Source organism: Oreochromis aureus, linkage group 11, assembly GCF_013358895.1.
Source record: "Oreochromis aureus strain Israel breed Guangdong linkage group 11, ZZ_aureus, whole genome shotgun sequence".
NCBI lineage: Eukaryota > Metazoa > Chordata > Actinopteri > Cichliformes > Cichlidae > Oreochromis > Oreochromis aureus.
This window is the reverse complement of record NC_052952.1, coordinates 19,525,281-19,545,707: the sequence shown is the minus strand read 5'-3', so window position 1 is coordinate 19,545,707 and position 20,427 is coordinate 19,525,281. Positions and strand designations below refer to the sequence as shown.

General features: G+C 40.6%; 1 protein-coding gene across 1 annotated transcript; it reads right to left on the bottom strand.

The window, feature by feature from the left end:
• Positions 1-1,577: 1,577 nt before the first annotated feature.
• Positions 1,578-6,011, bottom strand: LOC120442647. The gene has a single exon (XM_039619526.1). It carries the CDS (start codon positions 6,009-6,011, stop codon positions 1,578-1,580), a length of 4,434 nt encoding a protein of 1,477 aa, XP_039475460.1.
• Between the last annotated feature and the right edge of the window lie 14,416 nt (positions 6,012-20,427).

Genomic DNA, 20,427 nt, shown 5'->3' with positions numbered 1-20,427 from the left:
ATGTTAGTGTTCATTATTTTCCCCCTGTTCCTGGCTCGTTGGCCCGTCAGCTGCCTGGGCTGTGAGCTCACGGTCCTGACGTGTAATCCAGATTAACCTGCTCTCTTATTCCGCCAGTCTTGGAAGAGATTAGAGATTATGACCGTGTCCTTTTAATAGAATTGGATGTGTGGGTAATCAACTGCGTCCACCAGCGTCGGGTATCAGGTGACTCAGTCACACTCGCACAGCCACTTATTTTGTCACTTAGGAGGCCATTGCATTGATTTGCATTAATTCCCCAAAGACTCACTGTACTCAAAACAGCTAATACGCGTTTAACACCAGGCTTAACTGTAACCAGAGCCAAAGTTACAAACCTAAAATTGAATTGTTTACATATTAGGGTTCACGTTCTGTTCCTAAATTATCCGCACAATGTGACTGTTTGAACTGAAGTGAACTCAAGTCTGTAGTTGTGTTTCACCTGAAACATAAGATCCCTCATCAGCCAGCTAGATAGTGAAGTGAGTAAACCATACAAAAAAGGAAACATCCTACATCCCTAAAGATATATATTTTTTTTCCTTTGGCACCTTTGTGACCTCATTGCTGCCTCATGCTATGGTTACACCAGAAATAGAAAGTCCTAATTTAACACTTGGCTGTGGCTGAAAAGACAGGTGGAACAGAAAAAAGGATGTGCAGTTACCAATACTACTATACCACAGTCTTTTTTTTTTTTTTTAAATGGACCTCTCCTTGCCCGCTGTCACATGTCCTGGCATTCTCTCACTGCATCTCATGCTGTAGTTGTCTGATTATTCTGGGTTTTTTCAGACAAAAAAAGCAAAAGCAAGTGTTTTCTCTGAAATTTGCAGTTTTTGGGAAGCAAAAATGAATCCAGACTGTGCTTGTCAGGATCCAAGCGGCCAGGAACACACAGGCACAAATGTAATCTTCAAAAAAATGGGTTTTATTATACCCCAAAAAGGACAAGAGGATTACAAAAATTCAAAATAACAAAAATAAGCTTTTTTAAGAACCAAGTGGGCCCATAAAAGAGGTTAACTTAACAGAACTTTACTCAAAAGTCACTTAACAAAAACATAACTCAACAAACTGACCTGCCCAAATGAGAAACAGCTTCGGTTATATAGCAAATGAATAAACCATTATATACACCAAAGGTGAAAACTAAAGAGATAACAGCTAACCATCATTCAAGAATAACCCCATTCCCCCTGCATGATCACAATTGATGGTCCAGTCCACTTTATTGGCTTCTGCATTTAAACCAGCTCCACCCACAGCCTCCTCTTTCAGCCAAACCAGGAAGGACTGGAGCGGAGGTCAGGTAACTCAGAAAGAGCAGAAATATTATCAATATAACATACCTATATAAAACAAACAATGCAAAGCAGGGTCTATGCCACCATTTGGACTATAGCTTAGTGCTGTCATGCATTACAGGTAAACTCAAAATAACAAATTAGTTAACTTATGATCACAGAAGCTTTAGAGCATAACATAAACATAAGATAAAAGACCAAATGAATATTACCTAAGTATCTTAATTGTGTGGTTGCATGCAGCCATCACATACTCCCCCCCTTCAGCAGTGAGCTGGAACAGCGAGAAAGATAGTCCGCTGTGCAGTTGTTCTTGCCTGCAATATGCTGAATGGTAAAACGGAATGGCTGCATCGCAAGGTACCATCTGGTGATTCGTCCATTCGTATCCTTCATTTTCTCCAACCACTGGAGCGCCTTGTGGTCAGTTTCCAGTGTAAATTCCCGGCCTAGGAGGTAATACTTGAGGGAATCAAGTGCCCACTTGATTGCTAAAGCCTCTTTTTCCACTGTTGAATATCTCATCTCTCTTGGAAACATTTTACGACTAATGAAAGCCACTGGGTGTCGCTCATTGGGTGGTCCCTGTAGAAGAACAGCCCCCAGACCCCTGTCAGAAGCATCAGTTTGAAGAATAAAAGGTTTCTCAAAATCTGGGCTGTACAAGACTGGAGTCTTACTGAGGGATTGCCTGATGTCCTGGAAAGCTGCCTCCGCCTCCTCAGTCCACTGAATCCGGTTAGGGCACCTAGAACCTGTTAGATCAGTGAGGGGAGACGCCCTGGCAGAGAAATGAGGGATAAATCGGTGGTAGAACCCTGCCATGCCAAGAAATGATCTAAGTTGTTTCCTTGTCTGTGGCAAACTGCAGGATTCAATAGCACTGATTTTGCTCACTTGTGGTTTTATCACCCCATTTCCTATGACAAATCCCAGGTATTCCGTTTCAGCCTTGGCAAAAACACATTTTGACGAATTAACAGTCAGGCCAGCTTCTCTGAGACGCTCTAGTACCTTTTCTAGATGTTTGAGGTGCTCCTCCCAGGTTTGGCTGTAAATCACAATATCGTCCAGATATGCTGCCGTGAACTCTGACAAACCACACAGTACCCGATCCATCAGCCTCTGAAATGTTGCAGGGGCTCCATGCAAACCAAAAGGCAGGACTGTGAACTGGAATAGCCCCCATGGTGTCCGGAAGGCAGTCAGTTCCCTGGAGCGTTGAGTAAGTGGTACCTGCCAATAGCCTTTGCAGAGATCTAGAGTCGTCAGGTACTGGGCTTTCCCAAGTCGCTCAATCAAATCATCAACCCTAGGTGTAGGGTATGAATCGAACTTTGAGATGGCATTCAAGTACCTGAAATCAATACAAAACCGCAGGCTACTATCCTTCTTTGGGACCAAAACCACTGGGTTGCACCACTCGCTCTTAGATAGTTCAATGATCCCTAGAGACAACATTAAATCCACCTCCTTCCTCAATGATGTTAACAGCCGCTCTGGAATCCTATAACTCATACGTCTCACAGACGCTCCATCCTTTAACATAATGTCATGTTCAATAACATCCGTCCTCCCAGGATTCTCCTGAAACACCCCAGAGCTGCATAACTCTTTCACCTGAAGCTGTCTTTCTTCTGAAAGGTGATTAAGGTCCATATGCTGGAGCACACCTGAAGGAAGATACTGCTCCTCTACCTCTTCCTCCTCATGAATCTCCCGTATCAAAAGAACTTCTGCTCTCTTCGGCCTCTCCACCCACTCCTTCAGGAGATTTACATGCAAAACTCTACTGGAGCGAGAGTGACCTGGAGTTGCCAACCGATAGGTGGTAGCTCCCAGTTTCTGCTGAATCTGAAAAGGTCCTTGCCATTTAGCTAACAGCTTACTGTCATTACTTGGAAGGAGTACAAGTACCTTTTGTCCAGGTTCAAATGACCTCTCCCGAGCTGACTGATCATACCAGACCTTCTGATGTTGCTGGGCAGCTACCATATGAGCTTGGGCAAGCTCAGTCATCTTCTCAAGTCGCTCCCTCATCTGTATAACATATGAGATGACATTAGTAGCCCCTGCCCCTCTCCGGTCACCCTCCCACATTTCTTTTAGCAAAGAGAGGGGCCCCCTTACTTCATGACCATACAACAGTTCAAAAGGTGAGAAGCCAGTAGAAGCTTGGGGTACTTCTCTATACGCAAAGAGGAGGTAAGGCAGCCACTGATCCCAGTCAGTACCAGTGTCATTCACAAACTTGCGCAACATCTGCTTCAGGGTCTGGTTAAAGCGCTCAGTCAGGCCATCTGTTTGAGGATGGTATGGAGTAGTCCTTAGTCCTTTGATGCCAAGAAGCTGGTAGACCTGCTTTAATAAAGTTGACATAAAGTTAGTCCCACGGTCTGTCAGGATCTCACGAGGGAATCCCACCCTTGAGAAAAATTGCACCAGACAAAATGCCACAGACTTGGCCTTTATAGATTTCAGAGGAAAAACTTCAGGGTACTTTGTGGCATAATCAGTTATTACCAGCATGTAACGGTTTCCTGCTCTGCTTTTCTCAACAGGTCCGACAACATCCATCCCCAACCGTTCAAATGGGGTGCTAATAACTGGCAAAGGCTGAAGTGGAGCTCTGGAGGGGGTTTTGATGGAAGTCTTTTGGCACTGAGGGCAGCTTTTACAAAATTGGGCCACATCAGCACGCAGGCCCGGCCAGTGGAAATGCTTCCTAATGCGAGCCATGGTTTTATGCTTCCCTAAATGTCCTGCCCACGGCACAGAGTGCCCCAAATTCAGTACTACCTCCCTGGCTCCACTAGGAACCATCAGCTGTACCTGTGATCCTTGCCGCCGATAAAGAATGCCATCTTTCAGAAAAAAATCCTCACTGCTGTTAATATCTGGTTCCATCTCATGTCCTTGCTTTTTGGCTTTCTGAAAAAAGGGTGTCAATACTGGATCATTGTGTTGCATTTCAGTGATATTAGTTGGGATTTTAAAGTCCAAAGACATCTCAGGCTCACAGACGGGAGATGCTTTCACAGTAGTATGATGAAATTTCTCTCGCCTTCTCTCCATGCGGGACTTGCGCAACTTCCTGGGTGCTGTCTCCAATTCTGCCTCATAAAATGGCAGAGCACTAAGGGTCTGAGTGGCATCTGCTGGCTTCATAGCTTGAGCCCTAGTTACTGCAACATTGCATGTGTGGCTATAATCCAAAAGGTCAAACAGCACAGGTAGATCTCGGCCTAATATAACAGGGAATGGCAAATTATCAGCAACCCCAATATTCAGAAGATAAACCTGTTCTTGCACCTTGATGTATAGGTCTGCTGTTGGATAAGGCTTTTCATCGCCATGAACACAACAAACAGGAATCATCTCAGTCATATTAATACTATTTAAGGGGACAAACTGTCTGTGTACAAGAGTCTGTGTGCTACCTGTATCAATTAGTGCCTTTAATGTATCACCATTAATCTCAACTGATGTCATCTTTAACCCTCTGTCTAATTTTATCTCAGAGTTATCATGGTTTCGAGGCACAAAGCACATTTGGGTTAATTTAGCGGAGTTTTCAGGGCACATGGGCTTTGTATGACCTTCCATTCCACAAAGATAGCATACCAAGGTTTTAGCCGGGGACCTCAAAGACTCATTGGGTGGATGGCTATATGAAGCCCTACTCACATTGGCAGCTGGTCTTTGCGGGAATGATTTCCGGCTGTCCTTTGTTTTCCAAGCCATGAAGCTCCAAGGCTGTCCCTTTTTCCGTGCCGCCACAAAAACATCAGCCAGCTTTGCAGCCTCTGCAGCAGAAGGTGGATTATGCTCTTTTATCCACACCTGCAACTCAGGAGATAGCATTCGTAAATATTGCTCAAGGATGAGAATTTCCCCAATGTCCTGAACGGTTTTATCTTTAGGGTGGACCCACTTTACATAAAGCTCCTTCAGCCGTGCATACAACTCTTTAGGGCTTTCTGCAGGGTTTACATCAAGAGATCGAAATCTCTGCCTATAGGTCTCAGGATTGATATCATATTTATAAAGAATAGCTGCCTTAACCTTGTCATAATCCAAAGAATCATCAACATCCATATGTACATATGCTCCTCTTGCTTTGCCTGTAAGCAGTGGTACAAGGTGAAAAACCCAATCATTTCTTTGCCACCGACAGGCCATTGCAATGCGTTCGAAGGTAATCAAAAAATGTTCAATGTCATCCTCGTCGGTGAGCTTTTGTAACTTAGGCTCCAGAAAATGGGACTGACCTGATGAACCAGTAACTGATATACTGGGACCAGCTTGAGGAAGAATGTCATCATCTAGAGATTCTGGATCAGGTGATTCAGCTGCCTGACCTTCAGGCACTGGAGAAGTGCGGGCTTGTACTTCTACCTGTAACAACTGAAACTGGTGTTGAAGTGCTTTAAAACGTTGTTCTTGCTTTGCACTTTCCTCCTTCTGTTTAGCCTCTCTGGTCTCCTGCTGGCCCATATGTGAACGGAGAAGAGAAATCAGATCCGATATCGTTGGCTCCTTACCTTGGCCCTCAGTGCTGTCTACCCCTCCAGAAGCTCCATTCTCCTCTTGTTCTCCATCGACTTGTCCTTCTGAGCCTATTTGCTGGCTTGGTACATCTCCTCGGACTACTCTCACACTCCTTGCTCCTCTCTGCATGGTTTGATAAGGAGTGAAGAAAAAGAGGAAAAAAAAAAAAAAAAACTGCCTTTTTTGTGTGTGTATTTTTTCCTTTTAAACTGGCTGAATCCCACTGCTGCCACCAATTGTCAGGATCCAAGCGGCCAGGAACACACAGGCACAAATGTAATCTTCAAAAAAATGGGTTTTATTATACCCCAAAAAGGACAAGAGGATTACAAAAATTCAAAATAACAAAAATAAGCTTTTTTAAGAACCAAGTGGGCCCATAAAAGAGGTTAACTTAACAGAACTTTACTCAAAAGTCACTTAACAAAAACATAACTCAACAAACTGACCTGCCCAAATGAGAAACAGCTTCGGTTATATAGCAAATGAATAAACCATTATATACACCAAAGGTGAAAACTAAAGAGATAACAGCTAACCATCATTCAAGAATAACCCCATTCCCCCTGCATGATCACAATTGATGGTCCAGTCCACTTTATTGGCTTCTGCATTTAAACCAGCTCCACCCACAGCCTCCTCTTTCAGCCAAACCAGGAAGGACTGGAGCGGAGGTCAGGTAACTCAGAAAGAGCAGAAATATTATCAATATAACATACCTATATAAAACAAACAATGCAAAGCAGGGTCTATGCCACCATTTGGACTATAGCTTAGTGCTGTCATGCATTACAGGTAAACTCAAAATAACAAATTAGTTAACTTATGATCACAGAAGCTTTAGAGCATAACATAAACATAAGATAAAAGACCAAATGAATATTACCTAAGTATCTTAATTGTGTGGTTGCATGCAGCCATCACAGTGCTCCAGCTAAAAAGCAGATGAGGTGATAAATTTTCATAAACAGCAAAAATCTGCAGAAATCTTTATGACACAGCCCACAACTAAGGGTGTAATTTCCCTACAATAAAATGGAAATTCATTGTATTTTATCAGAATCTGAATGTAATTATATTTATGGGAACATAATCAATAATTGGTAATCAAATGTCCTTTTATATTACATATAACAACATGATAAGGACTGTTCTCTATTTATTACATACAAGAAAAAAAATGAACAAACGTCACAGGCCATGTGATCTTATAATAATGCATCAAACTCATAGCTGATTTTTTTTCTTTGGTTTTTGTGTCAGTGCAAACCCCAAATTGAACATAACAAAATTTACAATAAATGTTTGATGCTAGCAGATTGCTGTGGTCACCAGTAGTTTGCATGATCTTGCCAACTATTAGCAGAGCAGTAGTGCAATCCAGAAATGGAGGTTTCTTTCCAAGTAAAAGATCTGCCTTCTGAAACAAATCATAACAATCTCCAGTTCTGCTTTGAATCACACATTTAATGCTAAGCCACTAAAAAGGGGAGAACTGTTCACCAGAGGGACAAAGTAGCATTTCCTCATTGAGGACTCTTAGTTGAATCAAATAATTAAAACATATACAATTTAGTGCAATTTACATATGCTTCATGAAATGTGGAAATCGTGGAAATTCCCTCATTTGCTAGTCAGGGCTATGTCTAGATAATAGAAATGTATAGACTTCTAAGAGGTAAGTGGGAGGAGGAGATAAAAGCAATCAATCTCACGCTACCAGATTCAGACCACTGTGCAGATCGCTCATAATACCACTTTAACAAAGAATGAAATAACCACGAATCGCTGAATGACTTTAGCTTTTAACCCATTTTTAAACATAATTACTATTTTTTTTGTCATTAAACAATTTTTTAAAAACATGTTCAAAGTCTCTCATAACTGTATGACCTTTTTAACTCAATGTATAATTTTCTAAAGATCATGCTTTTCTTGAGCTCAGCGAGTATTTGGCAAGTGTTCGCAGACATGTCAGTATCTTCCATGCAAATTATTGTTGATCTGCTATTATCCAAATTAAATCACATTGAGATTTTCAGTGCAACACAATATTTTACATCGGAACTGCCAGCAATCACTCGCCAACTAGTTGGGGAGAATGCACAGTTTTCATCGTCCGGAAGCTTCCGAGGGAACACCCACCCACCTGTAGGTCTGTGTCAATGAGGCCTAATGAGCAAATTTGACCAGATATACAGCAACATTGTAATCATCCTGTAAGTGAGGGTGCCATTCTATCACTTTTAGGATGTGCGTTTTAAGTGGTTTGCTACTTTTAATTAGCCATAGGGATAAAATGACTGTGCTTAGAAATTCTAGAAAACGTGTGAAAAAAAGAACACAACAGAACACGAGCAAATTTGATAGTGTAAGATAATTTAGTTACATTACCTTAAGTTATATACTCCTTAAAAGTACCTAAAGCTGTCCTAGTTGGAGTGTGATGAACCTTCATTTGGGTAAAAAAAAAAAAAGCATGACAAGCAAAAACAAAACAATGTCAATAAATCCAAATGGGAGAATACTTATTTTACTTAGAGGCAGACATAGAGGAAAAAACAACAACAAACATGTGCAAACTAAGGCTTTGAATATACTGGGAACTAAACTGGGGAAAACAACAGCTGGGACAAAATTAGTAACAGGTGAAACTAATCAAATGAAAACAAGACAGGGGAAGTAAAACTAAATACCAAACACAGGAGACGGCTAACTAGCAAAGTAAAACAGGAAATGATCAAAACATGAGAACACCAAACACAGAGACGGAGCCTTAACAATGGGGGAAAACGAGGGGAGAAAAGATAAACTGAAACTCCTGGAATCAAATATAAACAATCACTGCAAACAGAAAGAACTCTGCGAACCATGGAAACTACAACTAAGCAAACCAGAGAATAAGATCATGGAAAATAAAACGAATTGAAAGCTAGAATCATCAGAATGACTAGAACAAACTAGTCAGAAAACATAATAATAAACCAAACCAGAATGCACAACTCAAAACGCAGTGTGTCAGATCCAGCATCACGACAACATCATTATTTGTGTCATTTCATGTAAAAAACCTTAAGCTACACACTACTTAAAATTCCGTACACGGCACTTAAAATTACTTGATTCTTTTTTCCTGTAAAAACGTGAAATGTTACCCCATTATTAAATATTATGTAGATAAATATTATTCATTTCAGATTCCGATAAAGTAGCTACATTAAAATTCCATTTAATTCGGGAAATTATACTGTTTGTCATGGGCCATATGTTAATGCAGTACCAACGCATCTTAGCAGTGAGTGAAATACTACAAGATCTTATTTATCTGATCAGTTCCCTTTGCTCTGTCGTCACTTACTCATGTCCACAAGGAAAGTATTACTCTTGACAGATTCATTTACTGCTGCTTTTCTTCAGAACTTGTCTACATAGTGTGATTACTCACACAGGAAGTTAGTTCATTTGTATAAAAAACTACAGCTTGTCACTGCCGTTGCATAATACGGCGGTCTAGCGTCTTTACTCCACATGTACCGAGCTGCTGGTGGGCATATTGCAACAAGACACGCTGAACTCTGTCTTATCACAAAACAGAAGCAAAAAGTGATTGTGTCACTTTGAATGAGCTCTCTATGTCTGCGGCCAAGGCACCGGCACTCAGCGTTCTGGTGACACTGGAGAAAGAGGAAAGAGCGAAACAGTGGAAAGCTTTTATCTTCGTGTCACCAAATCTGCTCCAACTGTACGTCAGAGTGCAAGCGAGGACGGGAGGGGGTGAGGGTGCGGGGGAGATGCTTGCTGGCGCAATGGCAGGCGCTCAATGGTGGCATTCTTCCCTTTCTGTGGGGACGCGCACAAACACACATACACACTGCTACACCAGGGGATTCCCCCCAGGAGCGCCCAAGAAATACAACCCATCACTGCCTTATCACACCAGTGCCCAAAGACAGGAGAGAGGAGTGTAGAAAAGTGTTACCATTAACCCAAAACAGGAGGTGTACTGTATATCACTAAAGGATTCTGGGGTAGCAGTGTGAATACAACACTGCCTTGTGTTTGTTTCTTAGCTTCTGGGCCTCTTTATCTGCGTGCTTTAACAGTGTTTATATGTATTTAAGCGTATTTATGCAAAAGTGTCACTTTTACAAATCCCCCACCATTCATCTGCACATTGTTCCTTACTCTAAAATTTCAATTTGAGAGGATTGTGTGCGAAGGTTCACTTAAGCCTATCTGTTCTCATTGTCAAGTCCATATTATCTTCTGAGGTCAAGGCTTGTTCTGACAGTGGTAGGATCTCAGTGGGTGTAGGCTTCTTGTGTCCTGTGACTGGATCATCTCTTGATCTCAGTTCAGGAATCTTTCCTGAAGCACTTATACACAAGCTTCTTTAAGCACCATATGAAAGGAACCATACACAGAACCTTCACTTAAACACACAGATGCATGGTTTCGAGCAGCAGGTGTGCGTCAGGCAGGATTCAGCATGCTACAACACATGACAGCGTATCACATTTCAACCTTAAATGGTTGATCTTTTTGCTGATGAGTTCTGTATTTGGCCTTAAGCTACAGATATAGAAAAAAACATGAACATTAAACTGAAATTAGAATATGTTAACTCCATTACAGCGTGCCAGGAGAAATAAAAAAGAAGTGAGAAAGAAACTCTGTGATCTACCAACTTATCAGGTTTCTAGTTGCTTTTGGTAATCAGTGAAACAGGTTTGGCTCCCTTATAATAACTGTTATTGTGAACTGTGAAAACTTTCTCTACACCCTCAAAGCCTGTCTATCCTGAGAAACAGGGCAGATATCGTCACGATTAGCAGGTCTGCTCTTGTGTCTTGGGGCATACCATTTGTTGGTTGCAAAAGGCAGGCAGAGCCAGAACTCAGATAAAATGGAAATGGTTGCTTTTGGATTTGTTTAATGAGACACTGCAGCATTTTGGATTTTTGAATGATAAGCTTATCAGTTATATCGGTCACATCGATTCTTTAGATTCTGATTTATCTGGCTCTGAACAACAACAACAGAAAAAATCCCATGTAGGAGATGTTATAGCAACAGCTGGTTTATAATTATTGCACTGCTTGTATCGCACGCCACAATCATGCCCTGGTCTCTGTATCTGTGGGGATGGTGTTCGCTCTGTGTTGTAGTGTCCTGATGACGCCCAGTTTCTGCTCCAGTGGATGATGAGAGTCAAACCTTAAATACTGATCTGTATGCGTTGGTTTATGATGCACATCAACTTTTTAAATCTTTTAAAGAAACTGCCCCCACAGCCTGTTGTTCGTTAGTGGTGCTAGTTTGAGTCATTGTGCAAATATACTGTTTATAAGGTCGGGGAAACCTGCAGTCAGCTGAGACTGAAGAAGTCAATTGGATGAGTGATGAAATGTTTCTCCCACTGAAAACGCCCAGATGAACAGAATCAACTTTTTGGGATTTCCTTACCTGGATGACTGGGTGTGCATCAGGACAATTCGATGTATAATTTTAGAATTTGCGAAATTAATTTGAGAACTTTTAGAACTTAAATCTTACAAGAACTTACGCTTAATCTAATGAAGTTTGACCACAACATGGATTCGGTGGGCACATCCAGCCAACCACACATGCTGTATGAGCAAACTGTTCTTATTTACATCCTATTCTTGTAATTAATTGTTTGTGATGGATTTTTTTGCCTTGGAATATTTTGACGAACCACCACTGCTGTCAATGTCTATAGAAGTTTCTTGTGTGATGTCATGTGCACAGCGAGGGAAAAATTAGTATTTCCTCCCTCACTATAGTAAGTGAGTGGGTGCTGGCTGTCTCTGGGTGAAATCACCAAAAACCTCCATGTGTTTGTTTTGCTTTTAAGGAGATTGCCACAGTCACTTGTAGTTTTCATGGAAGATGCCAACTTGTCTGCGTCTTGTCTTCATGCTCACCAACTACTAGCTAAGCAGTAGTAAAACAAAGTCCAACGCCACCTGAAAATGGAGAACATTCTCCTTCAAAGTGAAAGTAGCAACTTGAAGGAGGAAAATGGTCTCCGTTTCCGGTTTGTGTCACACTTTTCACAGTCTCCCTGCAGCTCAAAGAGTAGCTGCAAGTGATTGCAGTCGGGATGTTCCATGCAATTACAGGTGACTGTTGGCGACCTAAGCAATCACAAGGATGTTTCATCCAACTGGTCAGGGAATACAGATTATCCCTAGGAACTGGTAGTTGCCGGTGTCACTGACCAGTCTCTAGCTTGTATAACTAGGGCATTATTTGCTTAAGCCTTCATTGACAAGCATTAAAAATTGCAAACAAAGTAAAATCACCTGGTTAGCAGTCATGTGACTGGTTCTTGAGGCAGCCTCAAGTTTTCTGCAGAAAGTGTCATATTTTCAAGCTTCTCTTTCTGCATCGTCAGTATAACCTCTGAACTCCAGTGCTGATATTGTATCACTAAAATGGCGTTTAAAAACGAACACGTGGCGGCTCAGAGAGTGTGCGCCACATTACAAAACTCAAGATGTGCATGACAAGTCAAAAGGACACCAAAGTGCGGCTTGTACCAGGAGCTGTGATGCCACTTTCACACTTTTTTTGTTTTTTTTTGTCGAAGCGCCGTTTAACAGTGGCAAGCATAAACCAGGTTTAATGCTTTGCAGCTTCTATATATTACTATACAGCATAAACACAAAAGTGATTTTTTATTTTTTAATCATGTTATTACTCATAGAGTAGATCTACAAAAGATAAGCCATAACTGAAAATCCCCCTCCTCTTGAAATGTTCTTAACTTATTGTCCTCTTCTCAGATGTTTGACATTCTCTTTGAAGTCTGATGTTACTGGAGTGTTTGATCTGTGCTGAGCTACAGAAGGGGAAAAGTATCACCTTAAATCACCTTAAAGGGAATGTCATATGCAAAAATTTTTCACAGTTTCCAAATATAACTACATGACCCTACTATTTCTCCATAGAAGAGGAAGAGTTTGTCTGTAAGAGATATTTTGATTTGCTAGGCTAGGCACCGCCCCCAGATAAATGGAAACAGTGCTCTTGATTTCCAAACTAGCAGCTGCTTTGAAATCTTTTATTTTATTTATTTTTTTCTTCACTCACGATAGCTTTGCTTATTCTGAAATGTCTCAGTCTGGATTAATCACGGAGGATAATGGTTGTTTTTTTGTTAACAGTCATATAGGTATTCTCGCTTCACTTGCATCTAGGTTTGGAGCTTTGAGCGGTGAGGGTCGTGGCTTTGAATGGGAGGGACTTTAGCTCAATGCGGATTGGTTAGCTATTTTCTATGTTGCACATGCAGAAAATTCAACTGTCTTGTAAAATTTGGAGGTGATCTTTAATACTGGTTGTAGTTTCACATCTTATACTGACGTTTGTAAAAATCTTACAACATTATAAAAAGACATTTTCCTGATACCTCCAAAGCTACGAGACACTGAAGCAAAGCATGTGAAGCAGAACTAGGAACCAGGGGTATACAGTCCTGGTAGAACGAATGATCTGTGAGTTATTTTTAGCTGAAACTTAACAAGAAGCACTCTGGGAGACTTATGTGTGACTCAGATCCACATGCTAGAAAAGGGTGTAATATGGCAGCTTTAAATATTAGCTTTAGATGCACATCATATGTGCAACATAAAAGCTGATAGTCCCAAAGCAATAAAAACTTCTTTTTGCACCTGGTGGCCACACTGTAAAAAAGGAAGACATTGAATTTCGTGGAATTTTTGTTTAACATCAGGCAATCTTGGTGTCAAGAAATTAAAAAACCCCAAACATTTTTATGATGAAAATTTGTCACCTGGCATTGAAAAACAACAAACAAAAATAAAGAAAAACCCCAAAACATATCTTGTGGATTAAAACCTGTACACCTACCACTCTGAAGCCGAGCTGCTGACCTCTAAGGAAACAACAAACTGTGTCAGGGCTCCTGCTCTTAAGTTTACAACTTGACTACCAGTGGTGAATTTAAGTGTGTGAGGGTGTAATTTATAAGACAGTGTGGAAATATGTGAGCAGTGGGTGTATGAGTCACCTTCGTGTAGGCAGTTGTTTAAAGGCCATTTTCTAGGAGATGTCACAAACAGGGACGTGAATTTAATACACGTACTCTAAGTCTGTCCATCAGTGTGTGATGTGGTTTTGACATTTGACTTAAGGCGCTGCAGGATTTCCTCTCTCTGTTCAAATTGCGATATCAGAAATACTATCAAGCAAAATCTCCACTTAGATAGCAGGCAGTGCTGCAAGTGATTAAGGGAGAAACAAATGTTGGCATGGAGTCTGAAAATTTAACAAGAAGTAGGATGGTGAATCATGCAGTGAATGCAATTTTTAAAGTTGTGCAATTATGCAGTCGCGTGTATTCATGGACAGTGTGAGAAACTGTTGACCTTCAGGCCACACACAGTCACATCTGGGCCTTGTTTTGGGGAGACACTTGTGCCCTTTGGCTGGATGCCCTACACACCTCCTTTAGTTTCACCTCCGCTCATTCCACCCCCACATCTTAAGATTAGGTATGTGCTTGACAGATTGTAGTTGTAGTTCAGCCTGGCTTCACATAAAGGAGTGATGACATTTTGGTAGCTGAGTCAGTGTCTTCGTTGCCCTTCAAATATTCAGCACACGAGCCAAATGTGTCTGCATGCACGCATGTGTGCTTACTGCGATTCTTTTTTTTTAACTTCAGTGCTTGTTGTTAATCTGTGTTTGACACCTTGCCGTATAGCTCAGAGTAATGTTATTCTGGGTCAGACAGTGACCACATGGGCATGCACACGCGCAAACACAGTCCCACTTGCAAACACACTCGCACAGAACAGAGATAAACAAGTGGTTGCATTTCTGCATGAGTCACAGTCGTGGGCAGAGGTGGAAAGTTTCCTTGTTTGGGCTATTCCCCCCTGCTGACACTTTTGATACTTCCATTAAGTATCTGATGTGTTTCTAGTCCCAAGTCAAGTGATAGTGGACGGTTCACTCTTACCTACAAGGAATAAAGATATCCTAACTCTTAACTCTTTAAGCTTTTGTTCTGTCTGCTGCCTGAAAGAAAAGCACAGAGATATAGTTATTTGCTATGTATACTATTTTCATTACTGCTACTCCTATAACTCTTTAAAATAGTATATAAACTCACTGGCCACTTCATTAGGTACAGGTGTTCTACTGGCCGTTAATGCAAATATCTAATCAGCCATTCACAGGAAGCTGCTTACTGCGTTGGGCATGTGGACGTGGTCTAGACCGCCTACTGAAGTTCAAACTGAGCATCATGATGAGGAGGAAAGCTGGCTGGAGTGATTTTGAATGTAGCATGGTTGTATGATAGTAGTATGGCCGACAAGTCATCAATAGTATGTCGAAATTTGCATGACTGTGTGCTGTGCGGTGTTGTAACATGCACGTTTCGTCGAATGCTGTAATCTTTTTTTCCCCCCACAGTCGACGTATTTCGTGTAATGGAAGGAAAATTGCAATTATTACTAACTCCACTAATAGTCAGTCACGTATGATCAAGTGACTCATGAGCTTGGTAAGTCACGTGACATTGAAGGTGATGGCGCGGTACCTGGGCCCTGAGGCTGAAAGAGCTAACGTTAAATTTAGCAGCTGTGTTAAATGCTAACAGATTTACATCCAGTACCCCTACTACTATTTCTGAAATGTGTTATTTTTATTTTAATTTACTGTATCTCAGCTTCTAATTAACCATTTTTTTTGCTCAAATTTACAGTCTGTGATATTTGTTTATAAAACTTGAAATTTCACTGAAAAATCACCTTGGGTTTAGAAATTTTGATGTTTCCATGACTTTAATACTTTGACTGCATTGTCTGCTCTCACCCCCGCTTTCAGGGAGGGCTTGTCGCTCCGTGGGCGACACATCAGACTGTTTTTGTAATGGATTTTCCAGGTCTGAAAGTGTGCAATCACATGACGTTATGAGTATTTGGATGCCACTAAAGTTAGCAACTCTGGTGTTACTAAAGCAGCATTTTAAATACTAATATCAAGATATTTTGAATTCTTTAATAATGTGGTGCCGAAAACAGCCGGGCTTCCATCCACTCCTCCCTAGACTGTATGAATGAACTGAGGAGGAGTGAGGAGCATCAATTGGTAATGAAGCATGATAAGTTTACGTGCTGAAAACATCAGGTATGTGTAGTTTAGCCTCGAGGAAGTTCCGAAGGAACGGCAAATGTCAACTTTTTGGGACGAACTTGTCTGATCATGTTTTTGCCTTTGGCTGTCTGTGATCAGACACGTATGAATTGAGTGCCTGCTTGTACATGTATTACCAGAGTTTATCATTTACTTTGCAAGTTGACTCAGGATGTGTATTTATTTGTTAAAATGCCACTAACCTTTGATATTTTGCTGCGCGTAGGAGGACAAGCTTAAATTCATTTTTCAGTGCAGTGTCATAGTTTTACCCTTTAAGACATTGGCCTTTATAAACATTCAACTGAGGTACATTTGTGGAACTAACTTACTTTGATCTGCGGATATTCTGCATTTATCGCTTTTTGTTTCTTTTTTTTTGCTGCTAAGTAAATAATTTAAAATGAAACTTGTAAGTTCAAAACAGTATTTTAATCTTTTTTGGTAATCTCTAGGGATTTTTTGTATGCTTTCTAGTTGACGTATGTCGAATCCTGTGTAGTTAAAGGTGAAATGTCACTTTCACTAAATGAAGCTGCAGTGGGTGGAAAAAGAAGAAACCAGAAAGAATCACTTTGTGAAAAGTTAACTTTTTTGTGTGTTTCAGTAATTAATCACAAAATGTCCTCAGAACGCCAGAAACATCCCCAAAAGATAATAATGAAATAGTAATAAAGTGATGGTCTGCTTTGCAGCTATTCTACAGCATGACTTTATAGGTATGTGTTATTATCTAACATTGTGAAAGACACTATCATAACTCAAAGCCAGAAACAAAACTGTAGTTTCACTTCTTATTCAAGTCATATTTTGTGCAGTGTTCAACTGTAAAGGTTTTAAGAGTAATATTTAAAAGTTAAATTTCTGGTTACCTTAAAATGTGTAGAAAAATGTGTAGATATTGCATTAAAAAATGAAATAAAGGTCAGAACACTTGCTTTTTCCATGTGCTTTGAAATAAAGGGAGCTTGAGGGCTGTAATGCTAAAACTAACACCTGGAAATTTTCAGATTATTCTTCTGCTAATTGTGGACATATAGAAATGCACATATACAGTAACATAAATCATACACAGCAGGTTAGACCGTTAGAACTTTTTACCCGCGTTGTCGCCGTTAACACAGAAAAATCTCATTTTGTTTCTTCTCTTTTATCTTTGTTGCCTTTTTCACTCTTAGTCGTTGGTTTTGCTGAAACCATAAGTGGTCTCCAGTCTGGATAAAATCTGCATGAGATAATTTGATTTTCTTTTTGCCTTCTTCCTAACTTTGACCTTTTAAAAACATTGCGTTTTATGATTCACTGTCTGCCAATTTTGACATTTAAATTTCACCTCTTTCTCACGATTGAAACATGGTGTTTAACAACTACCTGAGAATATAACATATCCATTACGATAAATGATCGCCACTGTGGGGGCATCATCCTGTAAAAACAGCAACGCCCCCACAGGTGCCATTGTGATCTTCCCAGAAGCCCTCGATGCACCGAAAGAGGCACTCCCAGAAATTTCCATACCGAGGCTTTCTTGTAGTGGAAAAAGAGCATGAGGACATCCCTCCTGATAGTAAGCCAGCTGCATACCTGAGGAGTCCTTACGCATGCCACTCCCCATGACTGGAAGTGCTAACATGTTGTGTGGGAGTGTGATACTCAAACAAATACTTACATAATTTCATGCTGATGCAAGATGCTCAGAAGGAGTTCCAGGAGTGTGGATAATTTTCAGGAATATTGGAAATCAAAAATCTGTTTTATTGTAAGTACACCCACGTGCCTGTGTTAAAAGAACACCGTTTGCATCATTTGAAGTCTCTAATTTTTCCACTTGCACTCTAAGCGCCCTCCCACAGACACACACAGATGACCACATAATAGAGCTACGACCAAACTGGAGGTTTTTGAGCGTCAGTGTCCTGCCAAGTCCGAAACAAACACTGGGAATCTGGACAAGAAAGCTGCATTAGTTCTACCTATTTGCATAGAGCTGATAGAATTAAATGTTAACATTTGTTTTTTAATCCAGCCATGTCATGGAACAAGTCTTATCTGGAGGTCAACCATCCAAAGCAAGAGAAAGGTGAAGAAGAGAGTGAAAGAGAGTGCAGCTAGGGTGGAGTGGGTGGAGAAAAGTGTCAGCTGAAATGTTTGGACGTGTGCATAGGAGGGATAGTGGATATTCTGGACAAAGGGTGTTTAAGATGGAGCTGCCAGGCAGGAGGGAAAGAGGAAGACCTCAGAGGAAGTTCATGGATGTAGTGGAGGAGGACATGCAGAGGGTTGGTGTGACAGAGGAGGATGCTGATGAGAATAAGGTGAGATGGAGCCAAAAAGAAGAAACCACTTTGGAAAACATTAGTTTAAAATACTAATACTAAAAGTACATCTGCGTATGCTTAAGTTTTACGCCAACTCAAGCCTTGCACTACTCACATTTTTTGTTCAAAGCGCCCACCGTTTAATTATTAGTACGTCGTAATAAAAGCCAGGAAAAAAGAAACACATTGAAGCAGCTGAGGCCAAAACATTCTCGGTTTTTAGTTTGGGTCAAGCTCCAAAAATGCTAAATCTTTGATTTTCTTATAATTAAACCCAGTAGGCTGACCTGTGCGCATCTTCTTTGCTTTCCTTCTTTCAAACTTTTGACAGCTTCAGGAACGATATTAAACTGTTTTCACAGGTTAAATAACTGTTGCTCCTTTAAAAGCATATTTTGCATATTTGTTAAAGACATGTACACATGTAGTGCTGAATTTTCTTAACACTGACCAAGGATGTTGTTTCCTTAAAGGTTAATAATGCTGCAGTGAGCTGTTTCTCGCAGTTACCGGTGTGTCTGTGTGAATTATCTCTGATTATGACTGTATGCTATTGATCCTTTGGTGATAGTAGGAGTGAAAATTAGAGCAGCTTTAACTCTGTCACTGAGATGATGGAGATAGCACTCCTCCCCTCCCTCAGTGTTGAATAATCTGCTTACTCACCGGATGTGATTCACCTAACTAACTCTAATGCAGAGAGAGCGCTCTGTTGTCTAAATGTTTGGTCAGTAAAGTTGTGTAATGTTTGGAAAGTTGTGTGCCTGTGAGATAAATAACTTCATTCTAGCCTCGGCCTGGCTCATCTGCTGCTCTGAAATCCTCACTGAACTTGTGGCTGTGTGGGTCACTGGGGGGGCACAGAAAAATATTGCTTCAAATAAAGATAAATAAAAAAATCTCTTTTAGAATAAAAGGCTACAAAAATTTGCGTTACCCTTGAAAAGGAGATTTTTTTGATCTATATGAGCTTTTACCTGGATAGTTAAAGGATTTTACACTACCTGGCATCAAGGAGAAAAAAAGTCACATTAATATTTGTTGGACCAGCTTCAGCTTTGATGATGCCATGCATTTGCTCTGGCATTGTTTGGATAAGCTTATTATTTCCATCCAGAGTTGGATTAGTTTTTCCTTAAGGTACCAGCACATCCCAAATATTCTCAATGGGGTTAAGTTTGGACTCGGTGGTGTCTAATCCAAGTTTGAAAAGGATATCCTACACTCCCTGAACCACTCTTTCAGTTTGAGCCCGATGAGCCCTGCCATTATCTTATTTGAATATGTCCTTAGCATTAGGAAAAAAAAAAAAATCCACTGATGGAAAAACCTGGTCAGTCAGGTCAACTACAATGCTGCTTAACTTAACCTGACCAACTGATGCAACTCCAGATCATAACACTGCCCCCACAGCCTTATGAACTAGGCACTTGGCAATGATGTGTGCATCAGTTCACCCGCTCTCCTCTCACCCTGATGCACTCGATACTCTGGAATAGGGTAAATATGCAGTCATCAGATCACATGACCCTTTTCCATTTCTCCAAAGTCAAATCTTTATGAGATTAGCAACTCTGATAAATTATTTTCTTAAGGCTACGCAGTTTCACTGTCCAGGCTTTAATAATGCAGTGGACCCAGGGAGATTCAGTTAGTAGATTCGGCAATATCTTTGTTTTCTTTGCTTGACACGGGCCAATAATGTGACCCTTCTGAAACAGATTAACATCTTTTTCACGACCACGGGATATGTCTTCTGCCTCTGCTGTTTTAAGGAATAAGAAACTACTCATTGGATCAATTAGGGTTCAATAACCTGTCATTGGTCACTGCTGTAATTATAAAGTTAAACACTCGTACCCATAGCTTAGTTCGTTTTTTTTTCTTTTTTGATTTTTTGATTTCAGTGAATAAACGATTCTGATAGTTCAGACAGTGTGTGTTTTAACCCAAATCAGGTGGCCAACTGTAGAACTCCACAATAAATGCTACATGTTGAAGGAGCACTTAAAAAACAAAAAACTTTCTCAAAG